General features: G+C 35.8%; 1 protein-coding gene across 14 annotated transcripts in view; it reads left to right on the top strand.

Moving 5' to 3' along the window:
* Nucleotides 1-25,032, top strand: part of LOC137821749 (binding protein) — a 67,085-nt gene that overhangs the window by 37,759 nt on the left and 4,294 nt on the right. For 6 of the 14 annotated variants that reach the window (XM_068626489.2, XM_068626491.1, XM_068626490.2 and 3 more), the window contains 13 exons: nucleotides 325-437; nucleotides 550-1,011; nucleotides 1,253-1,466; nucleotides 7,612-7,830; nucleotides 7,934-8,404; nucleotides 8,490-8,813; nucleotides 8,930-9,382; nucleotides 9,477-9,523; nucleotides 9,629-9,722; nucleotides 12,954-13,160; nucleotides 18,900-19,025; nucleotides 19,131-19,502; nucleotides 19,600-19,834. In XM_068626489.2, the coding sequence (XP_068482590.1) occupies nucleotides 325-437; nucleotides 550-1,011; nucleotides 1,253-1,466; nucleotides 7,612-7,830; nucleotides 7,934-8,404; nucleotides 8,490-8,813; nucleotides 8,930-9,382; nucleotides 9,477-9,523; nucleotides 9,629-9,722; nucleotides 12,954-13,160; nucleotides 18,900-19,025; nucleotides 19,131-19,502; nucleotides 19,600-19,834 (3,337 nt within the window). Of the gene's footprint in view, nucleotides 1-324; nucleotides 438-549; nucleotides 1,012-1,252; nucleotides 1,467-4,987; nucleotides 5,117-6,842; nucleotides 7,831-7,933; nucleotides 8,405-8,489; nucleotides 8,814-8,929; nucleotides 9,383-9,476; nucleotides 9,524-9,628; nucleotides 9,723-12,953; nucleotides 13,161-18,899; nucleotides 19,026-19,130; nucleotides 19,503-19,599; nucleotides 19,835-25,032 lie in introns of those variants that run through there. The other 8 variants (XM_068626493.2, XM_068626494.1, XM_068626495.2 and 5 more) reach the window with 6 other exon arrangements.

Here is a 25,032-nt window from a genome sequence, read left to right as displayed (position 1 = left end):
TCTTCTAAATCCTTATGCTGCTGCAATAAAAGTGTTGGACAGCTAATAAGGTTTGATGGACAAGTCCGGAAAATAACAACGGGTTCTTACCCTATATGTTTGAAGCTAAGAAATGAAGTAAATTCAAGTTTTCTCCACACTTCATTTTCATATTATATATACATTTCAAGATAATATTCAATAAAAACCTTTCAGCCTGCAGAATAAAATTGTCCTGTGTTTAATAGTATATAGGTATTCTATCTTATTTTGATTTCAAAATATAACTGATGTTTTTAACCTATTTAATATGTTTTAGAAGAGCTCTATTTTTTTTTCTTACAGTTTCTTGGAAGTGACTTTGATTTTCATGTTGATTTGGAAATGGAACAACACAAGGAGTACAGTACTGCCTTAAAAGAAGTATTGATAGAAGAAGCTGACATTCAAACGTCTAGGTATGAAAATGTTTATCCTTGTTCCCCATGGCACTATTTCCCCAATGAAAAAAAAAATTTAGTTGATGCATGATGTAAACTACTTTTACAATTTGATTCTGTACACTTTCAGTAAATCACCGAATTCTAAGCAGCCAATACCAAAAGATGATACAATGGAGGATAAGTGGTGGAATCTTTATGACAAATTGTGGGTTGTTATCAGCAAGATGAATGGTAAAGGTTCCAACAATATGCTATCTAAATCATCAGCATTGGCAGGACCATCTCTTGGTCAAAGGGCACGTGGTTTGGTTGAGTCGTTAAACATTCCTGCTGCTGAAGTGGCTGCAGTTGTTGTAGCAGGAGGGATTAGTACTGCTTTGACTGCTAAGCCTAACAAAAATGTTGATAAAGCTATGGTTTTACGAGGAGAGAGGTGTCCTAGAATTATTTATCGCCTTCTTATTCTGTATTTATGTAAATCTTCTCTGGAAAGGGCATCACGGTGTGTCCACCAGTTTATCTCACTTTTACCTTGCCTTTTAAATGCTGATGACGAGCAAAGCAAAAGCAGGCTGCAACTTATTATCTGGTAACATTTCTACTGAATACTTACAACATGGTTATACCTTTTGCACCCACTACACAAAATTAAAGTATGTGTGTTTTTCATGGTGGGAAGTTGTTTCCAATTAAAGAAATATTTCCTGCTGACTGAAATGCCGCATGGTGTGTTTCTGGCCGCAAAATTCTATAAAAAGCAGGGTCAAAGTGATTTCTCTTGTTTCATGATTACATTGTTAAAAATTAACTTCTGGTTTGGATGTTTGTAGGACACTGCTTTTTGTTAGGTCACAGTATGGAACATTGGATGACGGTGTTCGTTTCCATCTTTTATCACATTTGATAAGGGAGACGGTTAATATTGGAAAATCAATGCTTGCTACTAGCATTGCAAGCCGAGATGATGCCTCGGATCCTAGCTACAACTCAAAAGATGCATCGTCCATTCAAAATTTAATACAAAAGGATCGTGTTCTGACAGCAGTATGTCTGAAAATATAGTTTAAATACTTACATCTATTTCCTTGTTACTTTCTTCTCTCCTTTTATGTGAGTGTATTAGTATTGTATAATGTAAACATGCAGTTAACTGTTTTCAACAAAATGCTTGGCTGTTTGTTGCTTTCTGCTGTTTTTGTTTCTTGTTTTGTTTGAACTGTATATAGACTTTATTCTTAAGGCTATATATTGGTTTTCTTTCACTATACAGTTATGAATGAAATAATATTGAATCTCTTTCTTTCTATCTTTTACATACCAAATTGTGTTATGGTATCAAGAGCCAGTGATTGATCCACAATGGTCAATTCAAGCTCCCTCCCATCCCCTTCCCAGTTTCTTCCAAACTCCGTAGACGAAAAACTTGGTGATTCCAATTATCTTGTTTGGAAGCAACAGGTTGAACCTGCTATTAAGTCTCATAAACCGCACAGGTTTGTTGTTAATCTTGTGATACCTTCAAGATTTCTCTTTGAAGATGATTGTGCCTCTGGAATTATTAATCCAGCATATGAAGACCAAATCTTGCTTTCTTGGCTTCAATCAACTCTGTCCAAGACCATCTTGTCATATGTTCTTGGAGTTGTTCACTCATACAAGGTTTGGGAACAAATCCATGATCATTTCTCTACTTAAACCAAAGGTAGAACAAGACAATTGCGCACTTATCTTCATGCCCATTCCCTTAACAAGAAGTCCATGAGGGTGTTCTTGGGGAAAATCAAGTCCATTGTAGATGTTCTGCCTAGAATTGGTTGTCTTGTCATGAATGATGCGTACGTGGACGCTAATCTTGAAGCTCTTCCATAAGATTATGCCCTATGATTTCTGTTATTGAAATTAAATTTGAAACACCTCCAATGACGCAGGTTAAGGCCCTTCTTCTTGTTCATGAATCTCGTAGAAATCATTTTCAAAAGAAAATCATTCATCCCTTGGTTAATTACTCAGTTATCTAAAAATGATATGGCTCCAAGGTTGTAAGGTCGTACTTAAGGGTGGGCAAAAAATCCAAATGGCCAAATCCAATCCATAGTTATCCAAAACCATATTACATTTAATCCATTTAAATGGTTTTATCTCAAATCCAAATCCATATTTTTTGGACTTTACGTCCAATCCATTTAATTGGATATGGATTAGATATAAATTAGATATATTTTTGGATTATCCAAAATGGATTTTGGGTTAGATTTTGACTTGGCCTAGCCCGGTCTGGACTGTGTCGGCTCGAGCTGAGTCGGCTCAGGAAGATGTCAAGCCAAGTCGGCCCGAGTGGGGTCGGGACGATGTCAAGCCTTGTTGGCCCCATCCTATTTCGATTCGAGTCGACACTTGTCCATGTTGAGCCAAGTTGGCCCGGGCCCATGTCAATCTGAGTCGAACTGGGCCCATGTCAAGCTGATTTGGCCAGGGTCCAAATCGAGAAGAATTTATTCTTATTGATAAAGTGGATTTAATCTATTTTAAATGGATTGAAAAAAATCCAAATAAATTGGATCTAGTTATAATGTTTATGGATCTTAAATCCAATCCATTTTATTGGATCTAGATTAGATCTACATTGGATTTTGAAAAATCCAATCCAAGACCACCCCTCCTTGCAGTCGAGGCTGTGGTGGTAGATTTGCTTTTTCAGTTCCGAATTTGTCTCAAATATGGTTCCCGTGGAGATTCTTTTTATCAACAAGACTATTTACAACCTAGTTAAGGAAAAAAATAATAGGTAATTAAAGCTATACAAATCAAATCAAATCACCAAAAGATACTAAAACTATCCTAATAGATAGAAAACAGAATCTACACTAATTATGTTATAATTATCTCGTAATTATGCAATATTCCCCCTCAAGTTGGTGAATGTATATCTATCATTCCTAACTTGAAAGTTAGATCTTTGAAATGCTTTATGGGAAGTCCCTTGGTGAACATATCTGTCAATTGGAGTTTTGAAGGAATGTACTTGATGACTATAAGACCATTATCCAACTACTTATTAATGAAATGTCAGTCTAAATTCTGCCTCTGCACTTGATCTTGCAACTACATTTTGTTTCTTGCTCCTCCATGTTTCCAGATTTCCACCTAAGAACATGCAATAACCTGTAGTGGATCTCCTATCAACAATTGATCCCACATAGTCAGCATCAACATATACTTTCATGGATAAGTTTCCCCTTTTTTGAACAATAATCCTTTCTGGGAGAGGCTTTTAAGTACTGAATAATTCTATTTACTGTCTGCAAGTGTCTTTCTTTTGGATCATGCATAGATTGGCTAACTACAGTAACTGCATAGGCTATGTTTGGCCCAGTGTGATAGATAGATAAGTTTTCCTACAAGTCTTTGATATTCTGTCTTCTCCACCTATGGATTGTCTTCATCATTCTCAATCCTATGATTTTGCTTTATTGGTACTCCAGTGGTTTTACACCCTAACTTACTAGTCTCTTTGAGGAGATCAAGGGTGTATTTTCTTTGTGAAATAAAGTTGCCCTATCTAGAGTAAGCAATCTCTATCCCAAGGAAGTACTTAAGCTTCCCAAGATCCTTCATTTCAAATTGAGTAGCTAGTCTCTCCCTCAAAGTTTGTTTTTAAATCTCATCATCACCTACAATAATCATATCATCTACATAGACCAAAAGTAGAGTGAGTTTACCATCCCGAGAATGCTTTATAAACAGAGTATGGTGACCTTTGCTTTGTCGATATGCGAAAGATACCATAGCTTGAGTAAACCTTTCAAACCAAGCACGTGGTGATTGTTTAAGACCATACAGGGCCTTCTTAAGTTTCCACACCTTATTCCCTTCACTAGTGACACCATAACCAGGTGGAATCTCCATGTATAGTTTTTCCTCCAAGCCTCACAAAAAGGCATTTTTAACTTCAAATTGATGCATCTCTCAACCAAAGTGCGCTGCCAAAGAAAGAATAATCTTGACTATATTCATTTTTGCCACTGGAGCAAAAGTTTTCGCATAATCGATCCTATAGGTTTGGGTGTACCCTTTTACAACCAACTTTGCCTTATACCAATCAAGTGTGCCATCAAACTAATAGTTAACTGTGTATATCCACCTACCACCCATTGCCTTCTTATCTTTTGGTCTCCCAAGTTTCATTCCTTTCTAATGCATTCATTTATTCATTCATGGCTCGATTCCAACTCTCATCTTTTAAGGCTTCTTGTACTGATGTAGGGATTCTGATAGACTCAATAGCTGAAAGAAAACTCTAGTGTTGCATAGAATGTTTTTCTGGAGACACAAATTGGGATATAGGATATTTGGCAAAAGATTTTTGTTCTTATTTCAAGGCAATAGATAAATCATTTAGGTTAGTTTCAAAAGCAATATTTATGGTGTTGTCAAGAGTCTCATGGGTATGAGTTTAGACAATTGAAGTTGTTGTTCGACCAGAATGGGTTCTTGTTGCCTTTGTTGATATTGTTTCTCAAAATATTTGTCCTCATTATTCTTCTTTGGTAATGATGTTGGTGCAGGGTCTTTGTCATCCTCCCTAAGAATGAAGTCCTGCAACAAAGGAAAAGGTGGCAACTCAAGAACCTCAACTTCTTGAATACTCTTTCCCTGAAGTTGAGAACTAGGAAATAAAGACTATTTCATGGAAGGTGAGATTCTTGGAAACATAGACTTTACGACTTTGATGGTGATAACAAGTGTACCCCTTTTTGTTGGGGGTATAACTGATGAAGACACATTTGATGGTGCGAGGATCTAACTTACCCCGATAAGGAGTATGAACATGGACAAAAGTAGGACAACCAAAGACACGATTTTGAAGACTAGTCAAAATGGGAATAAAAGAATAGAATGTGGTCATAAGATGAATAGGAATAACACCTTCTAGAACTCGAGAAGATAATCTATTAATTAAATAAGTGGTAGTCAAGACTACTTCCCCCTAGTAAGATCTAGGAACAGATACATGGAAGAGTAGAACACTAGGAACCTCAAGAAGATGACAAATTCTTCTTTTTGGAACCCCATTTTGTTGAGGGGTGTTCAGACAGGTTAATTGGAAATGTTTTGGTTCACATATTCTCTTCCATTACTAGAACACAATCTCTTAATTGGGCTTCCAAATTATGTTTGAACCATTAAGTAAATATTGATAAATAAGTGAAAAACTTAAGACTTATTTGTCATGAGGAATAAGTAACCTGAGTACAATCATTAATAAATCAAACAAACCATTTTGCACCCGAGATATTAGGAATAGGTGAAGTGAAGGTCCCCATACATCAGAATGGATACAAGGTTTAGAACTTCTATTTCCATTGGGAAGAAAAGTTGTTCGATGGTGTTTAGCAAACTGACAAAAATCACAATGAAAAGACTCAATAGATACTTTTGTAAATAAAACAGGAAATATGGACTTTAGGGTACTAAATGGAGGATGACCAAGACTCGGGGCTTGTTGAAGATTAGAAGTGTGTGCTTGTAGTATAACACTTTTTATTTTCTTTTTTTATAAGTAATATAATTCACCCTGCTCTTTAGCAATTCCAATAGTCTTCCTCGTGGCAAAATCTCGAAAAACACAATGAGAATGAAAAAATACCACTGCATAATTTAAATATTGGGTAACTTTTTGAATAAACAAGAGGCTATTAGATAGTTTGGGAACATGAATCACAATAATATGTTTGTTACTAGATAAACCTTTGTAGGATGAAAAATAAGAGGAATGAGGTGTCATATGATCAAGAACACCAAAGTCTATAATTCAAATATTTGCAGTACTAGAGTATTAAATGATAAGAAACTAGAACTCTTACTGCTCATAGCTAAGGAACAAGTGCTAGATGTCTTACTAAGGGATTCCATGAGAGCTCAAAACCAACTGAGTTTTTGCAGATTGGCAAAATTTGGTCATGTTCACACAAAAAAAAATTAGTTGTAAAAATTTTCTGGTGGTCGGCAGCAGTTTCCGGCGGTGGTCAACGGTGCAAGGTGGTGGTTAATGGAGAAAAAGGAAAAACATTTGCAGCAATGAAGGTTGCCCACAAAATATAATTGCAGCAATGAAGGCTGCCTAGAAAAAAAAATTGTTGCAGCAATGAAGGCTGCCCAAAGAAAGAAAATAATTGTAGAAGCAGGGTCTTCCAGATCGAGAGCTCTGATACCAAGTTGAAAGAAAAAGATTGAATATATTTTTGTATACGTTTATAATCTAATTAAGGAAGAAAATAATAGGTAATTAAAACAAAAAATATAGGTAATTAAAGCTATACAAATCCAATCAAATCACCAAAAGATACTAAATCTATCCTAATAAATAGAAAACAAAATCTGCACTAATTATGGAATAATTATCTCCTAATTATGCAACAGGTACCTTTTGTCATGGTCTTCGTATGCAACCTGCTTTTGCTTCTAAGCCCCTTTCTATTATTGCCTTGTGTCATGATGCTGACTGGGCCTCCGATGTTGATGGTAGAAAGTCCACTTCTGAATCAGCAGTTTTTCTGGCCCCTGATCTCACTTCATGGTGGTCTTGTAAACTGTTATTGCTCGTTCCAACACTAAAGTTGAGTACCAAAGTCTAGCGCAGTCTTCTACTGAAATTTTATGGATTGAAGCTCTACTGAAGGAACTGTCCATTTCTTTCTCTACTCCTGTTGTGTTGTGCAACCTTTAGAGTGTTGATGCCATAAATTTTTCATTCCAGAACCAAGCATATGGAAATTGTTGTTTTTGAGTTCGGGACCTGTCCAAACAACTTGTTGTTTATCATGTTTGGGATGATGTTTATCATAGGCATTTCAAAGCTATGGGTTCAAAATTAACCCATTGGTTCATGTGAAATTTCATCAATTGTTTTGTAAGTTATTAGCTGATTTTGTAACTTATTTGAAGATTGTCTATTATAAACTGATTAAGATGATTCCTCGAAAACCTTTAGTCAAATAATGGATACAATGTGTTCATACTTGATTATCTATTTTGCTTAATTTAAATTTTGTTCACTGTTAGTTTCTTTCCATTCTATACCATGGTGGCATCTTAAATATGAGTGAAATATTATTCAACTTGGCTATGGTTAATGAATGTTCTGTTGCATGAGGCATTGTGTTTTTGTTTGATGCCTTTAATTTTCCAGGTCAGTGAGGAGGCTAAATATATTAAGGCATCTAAAATGGACCGCACTCAACAGATACAGGAACTTCATTCTAGAGTAGATGAGAACTCCGGAGAATCTAGCAGCAAGAAAGCTTTTGAAGATGATATACAAAGCAGCTTGAACTCTGTTCTTGCTTCAGATGATAGCAGATTAGCTGAATTCAATCTGACTTATGAGGAAAAGCAGCAAAATGTCGCGGTAAGCATAAAATACATTTATGTATTTTTGAACCCTGCTTTTTCCTTTATAAAATATGTTAAATTGAATCAGCTTGTTAAAAACTAGGGTTGCTTTTATACAGGAAAAATGGATACACATGTTTCGTTCTTTAATTGATGAGAGGGGTCCATGGTCTGCTAAACCTTTTCCAAATTGCGTTGTAACACACTGGAAACTTGATAAGATAGAAGATACATGGCGACGCAGGCCAAAACTAAGGCAAAATTACCACTTTGACGAAAATCTATGTAGTCCTCTTTCTTCCACTGGTAGTGGGGTTGCTACTCCTATTAATGAAAGTAATCATGGTTTTGTGGGTAATATACCTGACCAAATGAAGCAACTCTTACTGAAAGGGATAAGAAAAATAACTGATGAGGGAACTTTGGACATAAATGAAGCCAATACTGATATAAGTGGACAGAAGACACAAACTCCTGGTGATCATTCAGACTGTCAATCCTTAGACTTAATCAAAGATGTCAGTGACAGAAAGGATATTGTGCAAGAACGAAAAGATACTTCCTCTACTCCTGAAACAGAAGCTAGTGAGGTATGTGGTATGATGGAATATGGTCTCTTGGTATTAAAAAGGTAGTCTGAAACGTATTGCTGATATGCCTAATTTTAATTTTCAGGTGCTTGTATCGATTCCTTGTGTTCTTGTCACCCCAAAGAGAAAATTAGCTGGTCATTTGGCAGTGATGAAAAATGTCTTACATTTCTTTGCTCAATTCTTGGTAGAGGGTACTGGTGGGTCATCTGTTTTTAGAAACTTTGATGCCTCAATTAATTCTGATCTCACCAAGTCTGATATAAAACAAAGATCATATAAGTGGCCTGTTTCTGGTATGGATCCTCAAAAGGGAACAGCAGTTGGTCATGTAGAACTGATAAATGGAAATGGACCTACTAAACTTATGAGATGTGTTAAACGACATCGAAGATGGAGTGTAGCCAAGGTTGGTTTGCTGGTATCATTTTCTTTGCATGTTCTTTTGCACTATGCTAATTGAATATTGATATCCTTTTTTTCTTTTCTTTTGGATGATTCTTTGTCTCATTATGATCATATTAGATAAAAGCTGTTCATTGGACACGGTATTTGCTCAGATTCACTGCAATAGAGATTTTCTTTAGTGATTCAGTTGCCCCAGTGTTTTTAAACTTTGCATCACTGAAGGATGCAAAAGATATAGGAAACTTGATAGTCACTACAAGAAACGAATTTTCATTTCCCAAAGGAAGTGGAAAGGACAAGAGTGGATCTATTAGTTTTGTTGATCGGCGAGTGGCACAGGAAATGGCAGAAACTGCCAGAGAAAACTGGAGGAAAAGGGAGATAACAAACTTTGAGTATTTAATGATTCTCAATACACTTACTGGAAGATCTTACAATGATTTGACCCAATATCCCGTTTTTCCTTGGGTCTTGGCTGACCACTCATCAGAGGTTCTTGATTTTAACAAATCATCTACATTTCGAGATCTCTCAAAGCCTGTTGGAGCGCTTGATACTAAACGATTTGAGGTTAGTGTTTAAAATAGAAATCAGTTTGATCTATTTTTTTTTTTATATCAGACTTGGTGTATATCAGACCTTATTGTATGCTTCTTATATTTAGGTATTTGAAGATAGATACCGTAATTTCTGTGACCCTGATATACCCAGGTAATTAGTCTGTTTTAATCTAAGATTTGTAGTGATGCTTTATTTATGAAATATATATGGATAGATAACTTAGTCTCATGTATTGGTGTTTATCTATTGATGCAGTTTCTACTATGGATCTCATTACTCAAGTATGGGCATTGTGCTTTATTACCTTCTTAGATTAGAGCCCTTTACATCTCTTCACCGTAATCTACAGGTATCACACGAAGTGCTTTATTAGAACACTTTATTTTAAAAAAATTTACCTACTACTTTTAGTCTAGCAAGAAGTGTCCTGCAATCATTGTGCTACAGTTTTCCTTACCCCTTTTTTTATAGAAAATAATATAATGAAAGATAATAATTGTATAATGTTTAGGTAAGTAACCATAACTTTCATATATTATGATGTGATTTAAAAGAATAAGTACTTATTTATTCTGAGAATTAAGTTTAGTACTGGACTGGAACTGCTTGTTTTAATCTAATAAGATGACAAATATATAGGTGACACATATATATAGGGGAGTTTATGACTAATAGCATGTTCATAATATAGTTTGACCCAAAGGAGAAGTAACTTCTTTCCACTTTCAGCCAAACAAGGGCATGTGAGATCATGAAATCATTTAGTGGGAAGATCTTTTGTGAACAAGTCTGCCAACAGAAGCCCAGATGGGACATAAGTAGTGATAAGGCCACTATGCAATTTCTCTTTAATAAAGTGTTGATCTATCTCTATATGTTTGGTCGTATCATGCTGAATTGGATTATGATTAGTGCTAATAGCTGACTTACTATCACATTAAAAAATCATAGACTCTTCACATAACAATTCTCAACCTTAACAATTCACACACTAGACCTTGCAACAACGTGTTGTTTCTTACTTCTCTAAGTCCACAAATTTCCACCCAAGAAACCCTGCATAATCTGCCTTCAAATATTGAAGGATGTTGTTCAACACTTGTAAATGTCTCCCCCTTGGATTATACATAAACTGACTAACTACACTCACAACATAAGCTATGTTAGATCTGGTGTTAGCTAAGTAAATGAGCTTCCCCACAGGTCTTTGATATTCACAATAGATCTACCTTCATCACTTCCAATTATATGGATTTGTTCCATAGGAACTCCAGTCGTCTTTCTTTGGGAGATAAAGATGCCTTTTTTCAAGTAAGCTACTTTTATCCTAAGGAAGTACTTTAATTTTCTTAGATTCTTCATTTCAAACTTAGTAACAAGCTTTTCTTTCAAGATTTGTTTTTCATGTTCATCATCTCTTGCAACAATCACATCATCAACGTAGACCAAGAGTAAAGTAAGTTTACCTTTTGGGGAATGCTTCATGAACAGTGTCAGCTATACCCCATGGAGATCATAACCTGAATGAGTCTATCAAACCAAGCATTGGGTGACTACTTGACTTCGTAAAAGGCTTTCTTCAACCTGGACTCTTAATTCCCCTCTTCAAAAGACCTAAAACTTGGAGGGATTTCCATGTAGAATTCTTCCTCTAAATGTGTATGTAGGAAAGCATTTTTCACATCAAATTGTTGGAATTCCCAACCAAAATAGGCCTCCAATGAGAGAATGATTCTAACAGTATATTCTTTAGCAACCAACCTTGATTTGTAACAGTCTAATGTGCCATTAGATTTATACTTTACATTATAAACTCATTTGTATCCTATTTCCTTTTGATTTAGTGGCCTATCAACTTCCCATGTTGGGTTCTTTTCACCATCTCTTCATTCATGGTTTGAACTCAATTCTCATACTTTAATGCTTCTTGAACTGATTAGGGGCCCTAATTGCATCTCCTTACACTCCCTCCCCTTGTATCCTTCTTCCACATTTTCAACAATTTCGCCCATCTCACTTTGTTTCATTTCCTTAGGTACTCCCTCATCTTTCGAACAAATAACCACTTGCAAATTCTTATCAAGACACCAATTCTTTGAACCATAAGCACTTCCGCAATGAGAAACATTCCTCCTTCTAACATATTTTGGATAAGGAAGGGTCTGAGATACCCTGTTTCTTGATCCCTCTCCAGTGCTCTGTGCTCCCTCCTGACCGGACATCCCTTGTTGTTTTGGAAGATTCCTTATATACATTGCTAGCCAAACTAAAAGAGGCCTGCCCATTTCTTCCCTTGTAGTTCTTCGTGCGTGTTGTTATTCCTGTGCCTCCTTTATATAAAATTTGGAAGAGGCATTCTGATACGTATTAACATTCCCTTCTTCGTCGCTTATTGTCTCTTCCATCGGATCTGCCCCCTCCAAGATGGGTAATTCCACCCTTCTTGCCCACGGTTTCAGCTCTCTTTCGTCTTCCTCATAAGATTTGTTACTGTTCCCTGATCTTTCTTCCTTCTTTTCCTCCTCGTTTACCATATTCTCTCCTACCTCTGACATCTTATCACTCTTTTTGATGTCCCGCATCATTTCTTTAATTTCTTTCATGTATAGAAGGATTTCCTTCAGGACAATTAGTCCACTTTCATTTCTGGAATAACCCTACCTTGTTCTTTGGTCCATTTCTCCAAAACTTCTTTAGCAGAGGCATAAAATATATAATTTTATCTTATCTTAGGTACCATGGAATGTCACATCCAGTCATGATAAATGAATCTTAATTATCCCAACTCTCAAAATTAGTGTTGTTTGACTCTGATCTTGCACTATTGATGTGGTTTGATCTTGACTCTCCTTTTAGAATCCTCCAAATGTACTAGCTTCACTTCAAATAAATTTCCTCGTCAAACCAATTGGTACCCACTACCTTTGGAAGATCATTAGGCCCATAAGAGTGAATTCACCTTGGCCATTGAGGAAAAAAGGCAAACTTCGAATGTACTTGAAGGGTCTTTGTGACCCTATTTGTGGTGGTGGTGGGTGGTAACAGTTGGAGCATGATGCAGAATCTACAAACAGTGGTGGCACATGGTATTTCTGATTGGTGACATGATTGTTGTCGATGTGATCGTCACTATGGGAGACACTTTTCTATACCATTCAAGGATGGTGATAGCCGAAACACAGCCTCCAATGTCAAGAGCTCTGATATCAACTTGAATAATGAGAGGAAATGAAGAAAAGTATTAGTAATAGCAATCATGCTAATTAAAGTTTCAATTATTTTATAGTTAATAATTGCATTCTCTTTAAAAAGGAAATAAAATCTAATGGAATGAATGTGATGATTCTAGGGTTATTTGTTCCTAATTACCAATAATCTCTATTTACAATGACTTTGTGTATACCTTTTTGTATGAATCTTTTGTTTTCGTGGTGCTTAAGTATGACAGCTAAGAGCTACGTTCTTTGCCTTCTGTGTCTATTGTCAATTTCTTTCTATTGTCTTTCTGTTTTTTCAGTTTTGCTATATTTACTACACATCATGATTAATTTTTCTTTTGCGTTTTTATTGGTGTTGTCAGGGTGGTAAATTTGATCATGCTGACCGTCTTTTTCAAAGCATTGAGAGCACCTACAGAAATTGCCTTACAAATACTAGTGATGTGAAGGAGTTAATACCTGAGTTCTTCTACATGCCCGAATTTCTTGTCAATTCAAACTCTTATCATCTAGGAGTTAAACAGGATGGTGAACCTATTGTGGATGTTGGCCTGCCTCCCTGGGCTAAGGTACATAAATTTTGTAAAACCAACTAAATGGCTAAACAATAGATCTATTTGTCTAAACTTTTTTAAAGAAAAAGTGCTTTATTTTAATAAAATGATCACTTATTAGTAATTTTTACATGTTTGGGTAAATTTATGATGGTATGATAAGAATTATACGTCGTCTACTTGTGTAATTCCCCACTCCCAGCTAACTCCATTGAGTTTCCTCAGCAAGGATTATTGTGTTTTATATTTTGAATTCAATAGCCTGAAAGGTGACCTGTATTATTTGTTTTGGCTTATATTTATTACAGTTATTTAAACCTTAAACCCTAACCCTACAAATGCAATTTTAAACTGCTTCGACATATACTGTGACCTTGCACCAAAGAGATTTGAGTTGAATAATCCTGTTCTAATTTGTGATCAAAGTTACGTATAAGTGATAGAAGACATATTTGGATTTTAAAGCTTATTTTGAGAAAATGTGCCCCATCAGATTGAGTTGTGCCTTTCTATTTAAAATCATCACTAGAGCAAGTTCAACTTTAATAAAGAAAAAGAAAGAATAGGATAAATCTCTTGTGTATATTAATAAACACATAGGGTTATGTTTATATAGGAAAATAAACATATGCCCATTACATAAATATGAAATATCTAACAATATCTATAAAATCTTATGTTAAGAAGTGGACTTTAAGCCTAATTCAACCCCCTAAAACCGGCTCAATGAGGTGAGGTTTGCAACCACTTATATACAATGATCTTTAGTCGATGTGGGATCTCCAACACACCCCCTTCACGCCGAGAGTGATAGATAGAAGCTCGTGCGTGAGATAACATATTATGGATGGTGGTCTGATAAACCCAACAAACACTCGCTAGGATAGGATCAATCCGGCTCTGATACCATATTACAAAGTGGACTTTAAGCCTAACTCAACCCCATAAAACTGGCTCATAGGGTTGAGGTTTGCACCCACTTATATACAAAGAAAGGCTCTAATCTCTAGACGATGTGGGATCTCCAACACACCCCCCTCACGCCGAAACTACCAACTCGTGCGTGAGACTATATATTATGGGTGGTCCGATAGCGGCCCGATAGCGGGTGGCACGATAGGCCCATCACAAACACTCGCTAGGATAGGCTCAAAATGGCTCTGATACCATATTACAAAGTGGACTTTAAGCCTAACTCAGCCCCATAAAACCGGCTCATGAGGTTGAGGTTTGCACCCACTTATATACAATGAAAGGCTCTAATCTCTAGACGATGTGGGATCTCCAACACACCCCCTCACGCCGAAACTACCAACTCGTGCGTGAGACTATATATTATGGGTGGTCCGATAGCGGCCCGATAGCGGGTGGCACGATAGGCCCAACACAAACACTCGCTAGGATAGGCTCAAAATGGCTCTGATACCATATTACAAAGTGGACTTTAAGCCTAACTCAACCCCATAAAACCGGTTCATGAGGTTGAGGTTTGCACCCACTTATATACAATGAAAGGCTCTAATCTCTAGTCGATGTGGGATCTCCAACACACCCCCTCACGCCGAAACTACCAACTCGTGCGTGGGACTATATATTATGGGTGGTCCAATAGTGGCCCGATAGCGGGTGGCACGATAGGCCCAACACAAACATCTTATAATATCTAATTATATCTAATAATATCTAACACTCTCCCTCAAGTTGGTGCATATAGATCATATGTACCCAACTTGTTACAAATCTAATCAATCATTAGAGTTTAGTAAAAATATTTGTTAATTAATCATAAGAGTTACAAAGTCAGTCTTGATATCTCCCGATATAATCTTTTCTCGAATGAAATGACAATCAATCTCAAGATGTTTGGTCCTTTCATGAAAAACTGGATTTGAGCTAATATGAAGAGCAGCCTGATTATCACATCGTGTCATTTGAGTGACCTCTCCAAATTGCAATTCTTCAAGTAACTGTTTAAGCCAAATAAGCTCACAAGTAGCCGAGGCCATAGCTCTAGATCTCGCCACAACACTTTGTTTCTTGCTCTTCCAAGAGTTCAAGTTATCATTAATGGAAACACAATAACTGGAAGTTGATCTTCTATCATACGGCGATCCTGCCCATTCAGCATTTGAATAACAAACGACTTTAGTATGGTTATTATGACCATATAACAAATCTTTTTCATGAGAGTCTTTAATGTACTTCAATATACGATCTCATTCCAATGATCTTCTCATGGAGAATTAAGAAATTGACTAACCACACTGACTGCAAAGGAAATATTAGGACGTGTAACAGTGAGAGTTTAATTTTTCAACTAATCTTTTGTACTTCTCAGGATTTGAAAGAGGCTTCCCCTGATTGGGTAGAAGTTTGATATTGGGATCCATGGGAGTATCAACAAATTTCGAATTCATCAACCCAATTTCCTCCAAAATATCTAATACATATTTTCTTTGAAAGATAACAATACCAGTATTGGATTGTACTATCTCAATCCCTAAGAAATATCTGAGTTTGCCAAGATCTTTGGTCTGAAAGTTTTGACAAAGGTGTTTTTTACATGTGAGATGCTATGGTGATCACTGCCTGTAAGAACAATGTCATCAACATATGCAAGATAGATACACCCAGCACTCGAGTTATTATAAAAAACTGAATGATCTGTTTCATTGCAAGTCATACCAAACTGTTGAACAACATTGCTAAATTTTCCAAACCAAGCCCTAGGAGACTACTCGAGGCCATATAAGGATTTACGAAGACATCATACCAATCCAGAAGACTCCCCCTGAGCAACTAAACCAGGAGGTTGCTCCATATAAATTTCTTCCTGCAAATCCTATTATGAAAGCATTTTTTTACATCTAATTTATAAAGAGGCCATTGTTGAAGGGCAGTCATGGCTATGAATAAGCGAACCGAAGTCATCTTTGCCATTGAGAAAAAGTATCACCATAGTCTAAACCAAAAATTTGGGTATAACCCTTAGCCACAAGACGAGCTTCGAGACGATCAATAGTACCATCAAGACCAACTTTGATAGCAAAAATCCACCAGCAACCAACAACAAATTTCCTAGATGGTAAAGGAACAAGTTCCCAAGTTCCATTATTCTAAAGTGCATTCATTTCATCAAGCATGGCCTAACGCCAACCAGGATGAGCTAAGTCATCACCTATAAATTTTGGAATGGATATAGAAGAAATAGACGAAAGGCAAGTATAAAAGGGTTGAGATAGTCTATGGTAACTCAAAGTAGTATAATGTGGAGAGGGATTACGAGTAGAACGTATACCTTTACGGATAGCAATACGAAGATCAGATTCAATTATCGAAGGTTCAACTGTCGGAGCCGAAGGGGGACGAGGTGTTGGCACTAGAAGACAGTCACCTAATGGTCGATGACGTTTGACGGCGACTATACACCTGAGGAGTTGGTGGCGGTGGTGAATCTTTAGGTGCACTAGGCACAACAAGAGGAATATTAACTTGATTAGATGAAGACATAGAAGGAGAAGGACAAAACTTAAAGTAAAGGGAAGATTCACGGAAGGTGACATCTGTTGAAATAAAATAATGGTTTAGAGGTGAGAAACATTTATATCTTTTTTGTGATCTAGTGAACCCTAAAAAGACAAATTTGTGTGACTTAGGAGATAATTTATCTAGACCAGGACTAAAATTATGTAAAAAGCATGTGGACCCAAAAACTTTGGGAGGTAAAGAGTGGAGAGGGTCATGTGGAAACAAAATAGAAAGAGGAATTTTGTCATCTAAAACTGAAGATGACATGCAAATAATGAGATAACATGCACTAAGAACAGCATCACCGAGTTGTTTCAACAAGATGTCTATTCTTATGCTCAGCTACCCCATTTGTTGAAGTGTATAAGCACATGAAGAATACCATGAAAAGCCATAAAATTTTTAAAAGAATGAGAAAGATACTCACGTCCATTATCACTGCGCAAAATTCGAATGGAAATTTCAAATTGATTTTTAAATTTCATTGTAAAATATTTGAAATATAGAAAACAACTCATAATGGTTTTTCATAAAAAATACCCAAGTACATCTTAAATAATCATCAATAAAGGTAACAAAATACAAAAATTCTAAATTAGACTTAATACGACTTGGTCCCCAAATGTCAGAGTGAACTAAGGCAAAAGGAGATGAAACACATTGTGAGACACTACTAGGAAAAGAACTACGAATGTGTTTCCCTAATTGACACGAATCACATGATAAACTAGATATATTAGACAAACTTGGAACAAGCTGCTGCATCTTGGCAAGACTAGGATGAACCAACCGAACATGTGCACAGATCTGAGCTGATAAAGTCCATGAGACTCACATCCGGTGCCAATCATCTGTCCCGAACTCCGGTCCTGTAAAGAAACAAAATCTTTGGTAAAAGAAATAACACAATTAAGGGAATGAGTGAAATGACTAATGGATAATAAGTTAAATGGAGACCCATGGACATAGAAAACATTATCAATAGACAAAGAAGGAAAAAATTAATAGTACCAACACCATGTGATGGTACCCTATATCCATTAGCCATGGTAACCGAAGGTAAATTACCCGTAGTAGATAAGGAAGAGAAAAAAGATTGATTACCCGTAATGTGATCTGTGGCACCTGAATCTAGAACCCAAGGGTCAATGGAAGTAGAGTGAGTGAGGCCAACAAAAGATGTACCTGAATGTGCAACAAAAGCAATGGAACTAGGGTTCTGACGATCCTCATACCATTTAAGAAATTATTTGAAAATAGCAGGCTGGCCTGGGGTATCAAATGAAGTGTGGTCCACAGTAGAAGGTTGCACAGGAACAGTTTGGGCAACCGCAACAGATTTAGGAGGACAACCATGTAAAGCATAACATCTGTCAATTTTGTGACCAAGTTTGCCACAATGGTCACACTTGTGATGCCCTTTCCCCGACTTGTGAGGGCGAGTACAATCAGTGGTAGCGGAAGCGGAAGAGGGACCATAAGAAGCCATAGAGAATAAGCAAAAATCCATTCACCGGTCAAGTGGTGGCAGCAACATAGATGAAGGCTCCGACAGCCAAACGAGATTCCTTGTGTGTATTGAACACATAGGATTATGTTTATATAAAGAAAGAAACATATAGACTAAGCTCATTATATAAATATGAAATATCTAATAATATTTAATTATATCTAATAATATCTAACAAACTTAAAACGTGTAAAATAAAATGAGGATGACACAACAACAATAATTATAATATGCAGTTTGGTCCTGTAAACATGTTACTTCTGTTGTCTTTCACTTCTGTCTTTACAAAGGAGTTTCCATAGTCACCAAACTTGCTGACAGGTTCACTGCACTGAAGTTGTCAACGTGCTAACTAATGATTCCTTGGGGACATATTTGGATATATGGATTTAGTTAAGTGCTAGAGTACCACATGTCACAACCTTTTGAGATAATATTGTATATCTACTCACTAGGGCTTTTTGAGATAATATTGTATATCTACTCACTAAGATGTTTGATGTTTTAATCTTTTTTTTCTTTTGTTCTCTTCTCACACTGGAAGACGAAGCTATTATTAACCCTGTTTAATGCATGTTTCTGTTACAATTATATCTTTTTAATTTTGAAATCTTTACAACAAATAGTACAATACAAGCCACATATTATTTCAGTAACTAATTCTAATTTACTGAAGGGAAAGGACTTCGTTATAATTTTATAAATTATTTGCACAGGGTTCACCTGAAGAATTCATTAGGAGAAATCGGGAGGCCCTAGAAAGTGAGTATGTTAGCTCAAATCTTCATCACTGGATAGATTTGGTATTTGGTTACAAACAACGTGGAAAACCTGCTGTAGAGGTATGTGAAGATCAAAAAAATTATGGCAATCAGTGTAAATTAGAATTGGAAAAACTAAAAAGTTCTGTATAGTTGAGTTGTTAAAATATTAACATTGGATTATAGGCAGCGAACATCTTCTACTATTTGACTTATGAAGGTGCTGTTGATCTGGAAACGATGGAAGATGATTTGCAAAGAGCAGCTATTGAAGACCAGATAGCCAACTTTGGTCAGACTCCAATCCAGATATTTCGTAAGAAACACCCAAGAAGAGGGCCACCTATTCCAATTGCACATCCTCTGTACTTTGCTCCTGATTCTATCAGTTTGACTTCCGTTGTTTGTAATACAAATCAATATTCATCTGCTTTACTGTATGTTAGTCTGATGGACTCAAGTATTGTCATTGTAAACGAGGATCTCAACTTGTCGGTTAAAATGTGGTTGACAACTCAACTGCAGTCTGGTGGAAATTTTACATTTTCTGGTTCCCAGGTTAGGCTTAGTGTCATCAGATACTGAAAAACTAGGATTGTTTTTTATTAGATCTATGTTTGGTTTCAAGAGTAATGAAACAATCTCTAATTTTCAGCAGGATCCATTCTTTGGAGTTGGATCTGACATTCTTTCTCCACGCAAAATTGGGATTCCTGTGCCTGAAAATGTTGAACTTGGAGCTCAATGTTTTGCAACAATGCAGACACCCTCTGAGAATTTCTTAATATCATGTGGCAATTGGGAAAACAGTTTTCAGGTCATATCATTAAGTGATGGCAGATTGGTACAGAGTATCCGGCAGCACAAGGATGTGGTGAGCTGTGTTGCAGGTACGTATAATGGTTCAGATAGGATTCCTAATATGGCTACATAATTAGCATTATGTCCTGCAATATACTGTCTTGTTTGTTGAAGAGTGACATGCATTTCTTAAACCAGTTACTTTTTCTGTTATCTTTCATACTCGATGAAATGATATATAGATTTGTTTGTTTTTTTGCCTAGAGCCAGACATGCATAGTCATTATGATAATCGTTATACTATATGAAAAAATCCAATATTGTATTCATTAGATAGGGCATTGGTTACATGTCAACTATGGAAATTGATGTTGCTAGAAATCAGGGATCAGTCTCTACAATTCAGGGATTTGATTTATTCTTGTGTATTTTTTACTGATTTTTACTGTACTAATTATAAATAAGAAGGAACTTTGACAGATTTTATTGTACTCTAATATGTCATTATAAATCAGATGCATGTGTGCGCAACGCACAACATTAAGATAAAGTCTTTCAATATGGTATCACTAATTTAGGATATTTTTTGGATCCTTTCTTTCAAGAAATTCTCGTATGAACATTACAACTCCCGACTTCTATCTATCCCATTTCCCTATCACTATGACCTCTTTTCAACACTATGCCTCCATAACCGGAGTTAGCATCCTCTGGAAACCACTGCGTTTTTAAGTTCCAAAGCTTTTAATCCCACTTTATCATCTCCACGTGCATTTTTGTGCACTATCTCTCATTGGAAAATGTTTCTCATGCTCACACCAGATCAACATGTGTGCCCTTTTCTGGTGATACCATCATCTGGTTTATAAGTTGCCAACCCTTTTTGTGTCTCTCTTTGAACCCTTTGGCTTGATTTTTCATAACCTTTGAAGGCTCCTCTTTTTCTTATGACGTTGTGGTGATTTTGATCAATATCCTCCTTGTGAAATTTTGATCAAAATAATCCACAAGTAATTGGGCTGCCATAAGAGTATGTTGCTACCTGTTATCAGATTTTGGGATCACCGATAAGCCCTTCTACAACTTCCACGTCATTTGCACTCCTCCATATTCTCAAGAAATCAACACAAACACACATACTTCTCCTACAGAGGAAAATACTTTTGCATCAAAGAGTAATAATTTTGGACACTTTCGCTTAGGTAATTCTAAAAGTACTCCAAAAAACATTGCCACCACATATGGATGGACCAATTACAAGTGTTGGATGTTGCATTGGAAACTCCCTTGTTCACCTAATATTGCTGAAAATCTACTCTTAAGTCACTTGTTGCTCATACACCACTAGTTCATCTACTCCTTGTATGCCTTTAGCAACATGTGAAGACTTAATTAAATGGTGTGAGACTCGCCAATCCACTTGCAACACTTCTTACACTAGTAATTAATGAGTTCTTTCTTACCTTTTAGTCCCTGAAAATTTGTTATTTGTGTTTCCTTCCTTAAATATTTTGGCAATAAAAATATAAACAAATGGTTCTCTTCTTGTATATCTTGATCAAGGATAGAGGTTTTATCTTCAACTTGGACATAATAATGACTGGAAGTATCTCTCTATATTCTAAAATAGAACTGGATTTGAATCCAATAGCAAATATATATTAGTTAGATATCAAATAGACATTTAAGATATTTCTTAGTTACACATTCACAGACACACACATATTTATACTTTAATTTTGATAGTTTTGTTTGAATTCCATTAATGATTGAGATAATTGAGCACATATTTGGTCTTTAGTAATTGTCACGTACGTTTAGTAAAGGGAAAATTAACATTAATATGTAATTAATTTTGCAATTATCCCAATTCTACTCACATGCATTCTAAATCCGCAGTCTTCATTACATATTAACGAAAGGTTAATTGCATATTAACGTTAATTTTCCTTTAATAAACATATGTAGCAATTACTAAACATCAAACACGTGCTTAATTACCTCAACCATTAACGAAGTTCAAACAAAACTAACAAAATTAAAGTTTTTGTACTAATATCTTATTGTTTTCTAATTGTACTATAAACGAAATATGTCAATACTTGTTATATTGAACCAAGGTTATCAGACTCGAGAATCTACTCAAACTTGTGGGAGGTCTGTACACCCGACTCGTAAGAGTCTACTTTATACAAAAAATTTAATCCCACTAAATAAAAAATCACCAACAAATATGCCAAAAATCTAAAAGAAACCCAATCTGCCCAAAAATCCCCAAACCCAACCTAAAAATAACCCTAAACCCAATCAACTAAAAAGCCCCAACCCAATTTAAAAATCCCTAACCCTAAACCCAATATGTCCTAATTTCCCAACCCTTTACACAAAGCCCCATGAAACCTACAAGGCGTGCAACATTGTCAGGCATGCGGCGTTGTGAGGCTAGGCGGCATGCGGCGCAACAAGGTGAGGACAACAGCGGCTCTCGGTGATGAAGATGAGAACCGTTTTGGGCTTTTTTTTAGAACTCGGTGACTAAACCTCGAACTTGCAAGTTTGCACCGAGTCTACTGCGAGTTTAATAAAAACGTTTAATAAAAACGAGTCTACTCACGAGTCAACTTGTGACCCTTTAGTGGAGTCTTAAACAAATAAGGGTTTAAGAGTTAACCCTATGGTTTGATAACCTTAACTAACTATTTACCCAAACATATATATTATTAAAATAAAGGAAAAGAAACATAGGATAAATTCCTTGTCTCTATTGAACACATAGAGTTATGTTTATATAAAGAAAAAATCATACAAAAAATATGGGCTAAGCCCATTACATTGGTAGTTATATTTAACACTCCCTCTCAAGTTGGTGCATATGATATAAATTGTATGTACTCATTCTTTTACAAATATAATCACTCTTAGGCCCATATAATGATTTAGTGAAAGTATATGCTAATTGATAATTCGAATTAACAAACTCGCTCTTGATGTCTCCAAATACAATATTTTCTCAAATAAAATGACAATCAATCTCAATATGTTTGGTTCTTTCGGAGATTGGAGCTTATATTGAAATTGTCATATATAAGTGTCGTTTGATGTCTCCAAATACAATATTTTCTCAAATAAAATGACAATCAATCTCAATATGTTTGGTTCTTTCGGAGATTAGAGCTTATATTGAAATTGTCATATATAAGTGTCGTTTGAATGACCTTTCCAAATTGCAACTATTTAAGTAGTTGTTTAAACTAAATAAGTTCACAAGTAGTTGAGGGCATAGATCTATATTTTGCTTCTTCACTAGATCTCGCCACAACATTTTGTTTCTTACTCTTCCAAGAGATTAAGTTATCACCGATGGGGATCTTCTATCAGAAGGAGATCTTGCCCAATCAGCATCTAAATAACAAACAACTTTAGTATGGTTTTTGTGACCATATTAGCAAAGCTTTCCCCGGAGAACCTTTAATGTACTTCATTATATGATTGATTGCATTTCAACGACCTGCATATTGACATAGTTCAAATTTCCAACTAATCTTTTGTACTTGTTTGAGAGAGGCTCCCCCTTATTAGATAGGAGCTTGGCATTAGGATCTATGGGTGTGTCAACATATCCAATGCATACTACATTTGCGAGATAACAATCCATTGTTGGATTGTGCTATCTCAGTCCAAGCAATATCTGAGTTTTCCATGATCTTTGATTTGAAAGTGGTGACAAAGTTGTGGCTATACTTCTGAGATGTCATGGTGGTCACTGTTTTTAAGAACAATGTTACCAACATAGACTAATAGATAGATACACTTTGTACTTGAGTGACAATAAAAAACTAAGTGATCTGCCTCACTACAAATCATACCAAATTGTTTAACATTACTAAATTTTCTAAACAAGGCCCCGGGAGACTGTTTGAGGCCATATAAAGTGAGTCATCAAGTGGACAATTGCATAATTTATCAAGACAAGAACTAAAATTATGAACAAAGCATGTGATTCGAACACTTTGAAAGGTAGGATATGGAGAGGATCACGAGGAAATAAAATAGAATGTGGAATTTTGTTATCTAAAATTGGAGATGACATGCGATTAATGAGATAACACGCATTAAGAACATCGTCACCCCAAAATCGCTGAAGAATATCTCCATGGATTAAAATTGTACGAAGTTTTTTTTTACCAAGATGTATATTTGTGTGCTCAACCACCCCATTTTTGTTGAGGTGTATAAGCACATGAGGTTTGATAAAGAATACCATGAGAAACCATAAAAATTTTAAGAGAATGAGAAAGATACTCATGTCAAAATTCGAACAAAAATTCAAAATTTATTTTTAATTTCATTGTAAAAGGTTTGAAATATATAAAACAACTTAGAAAGATTTTTCATTAAAAACACTTAACTACATCTTGAATAATCATCAATAAAAATAACAAAATACTAAAATTCTAAATTGGATATAACACAACTTAGTCCTAAATATCTAAGTGAACTAAGGCAAAAGGGGACGAAGCACATTGTGATATACTCTTAGGAAAATAACTACAAATTGTTTCCATAATTGACATGATTCACAAGACAAACTTTATAAATTGGAGAAACTTGAAACAAGGTGTTGCATCTTGGCAAGACCAGGATGACCCAATTGTGCATGAATGAGAGATGGAGAATCCATAATCGTGCCAACTTGTGTAGAGGTTCGCAGGAGATAAAAAACAAGAGAATAAACAGTATCTTTGGTAAAAGAAATAACACAATCAGGGGAGTGGGTGAGACGACTAATGGATAATGGATAGTAAATTAAATGAAGACCTAAGGACATAAAAAATTATCAATAGATAAAGGTGGATAAAGATTAATAGTACCAACACCATGTGATGAAACCTGAGATCTATTGGCCATGGTAGCTGAAGGTAAATAACCTGTACTAGATAGGAAAGAGAAAAAAGATTTGTTACGAGTAATGTGATTTGTGGCACCTGAGTTTATAACCCAAGGTCCAAGGGAAGTAGAGTGAGTGAGACCATCAAAAGATGTACCTATATGTGCAATAGAAATCGTGGAACTAGAGTTCTGACGATCCTCATATCATTTGAAAATTCATTGAAAATAGCAAGTTGTCTTGAGGTATCAGATGAAAGAGTACCAAATGAAGTATGGCACCCACAATATATGTTCCGAGAGAGTAATTTGGACTACTACCATAGATCAAGGAGAACGACCTTGTAGGGCACACCTTTAAATTCTATGGCCTAGTTTATGACTATGTTCACACTTCTAA

This window comes from Phaseolus vulgaris, chromosome 9, assembly GCF_051622355.1.
Source record: "Phaseolus vulgaris cultivar YP4 chromosome 9, ASM5162235v1, whole genome shotgun sequence".
NCBI lineage: Eukaryota > Viridiplantae > Streptophyta > Magnoliopsida > Fabales > Fabaceae > Phaseolus > Phaseolus vulgaris.
Note: the sequence above shows the minus strand (reverse complement) of the source record. Positions and strands in the feature narration are given on the sequence as shown.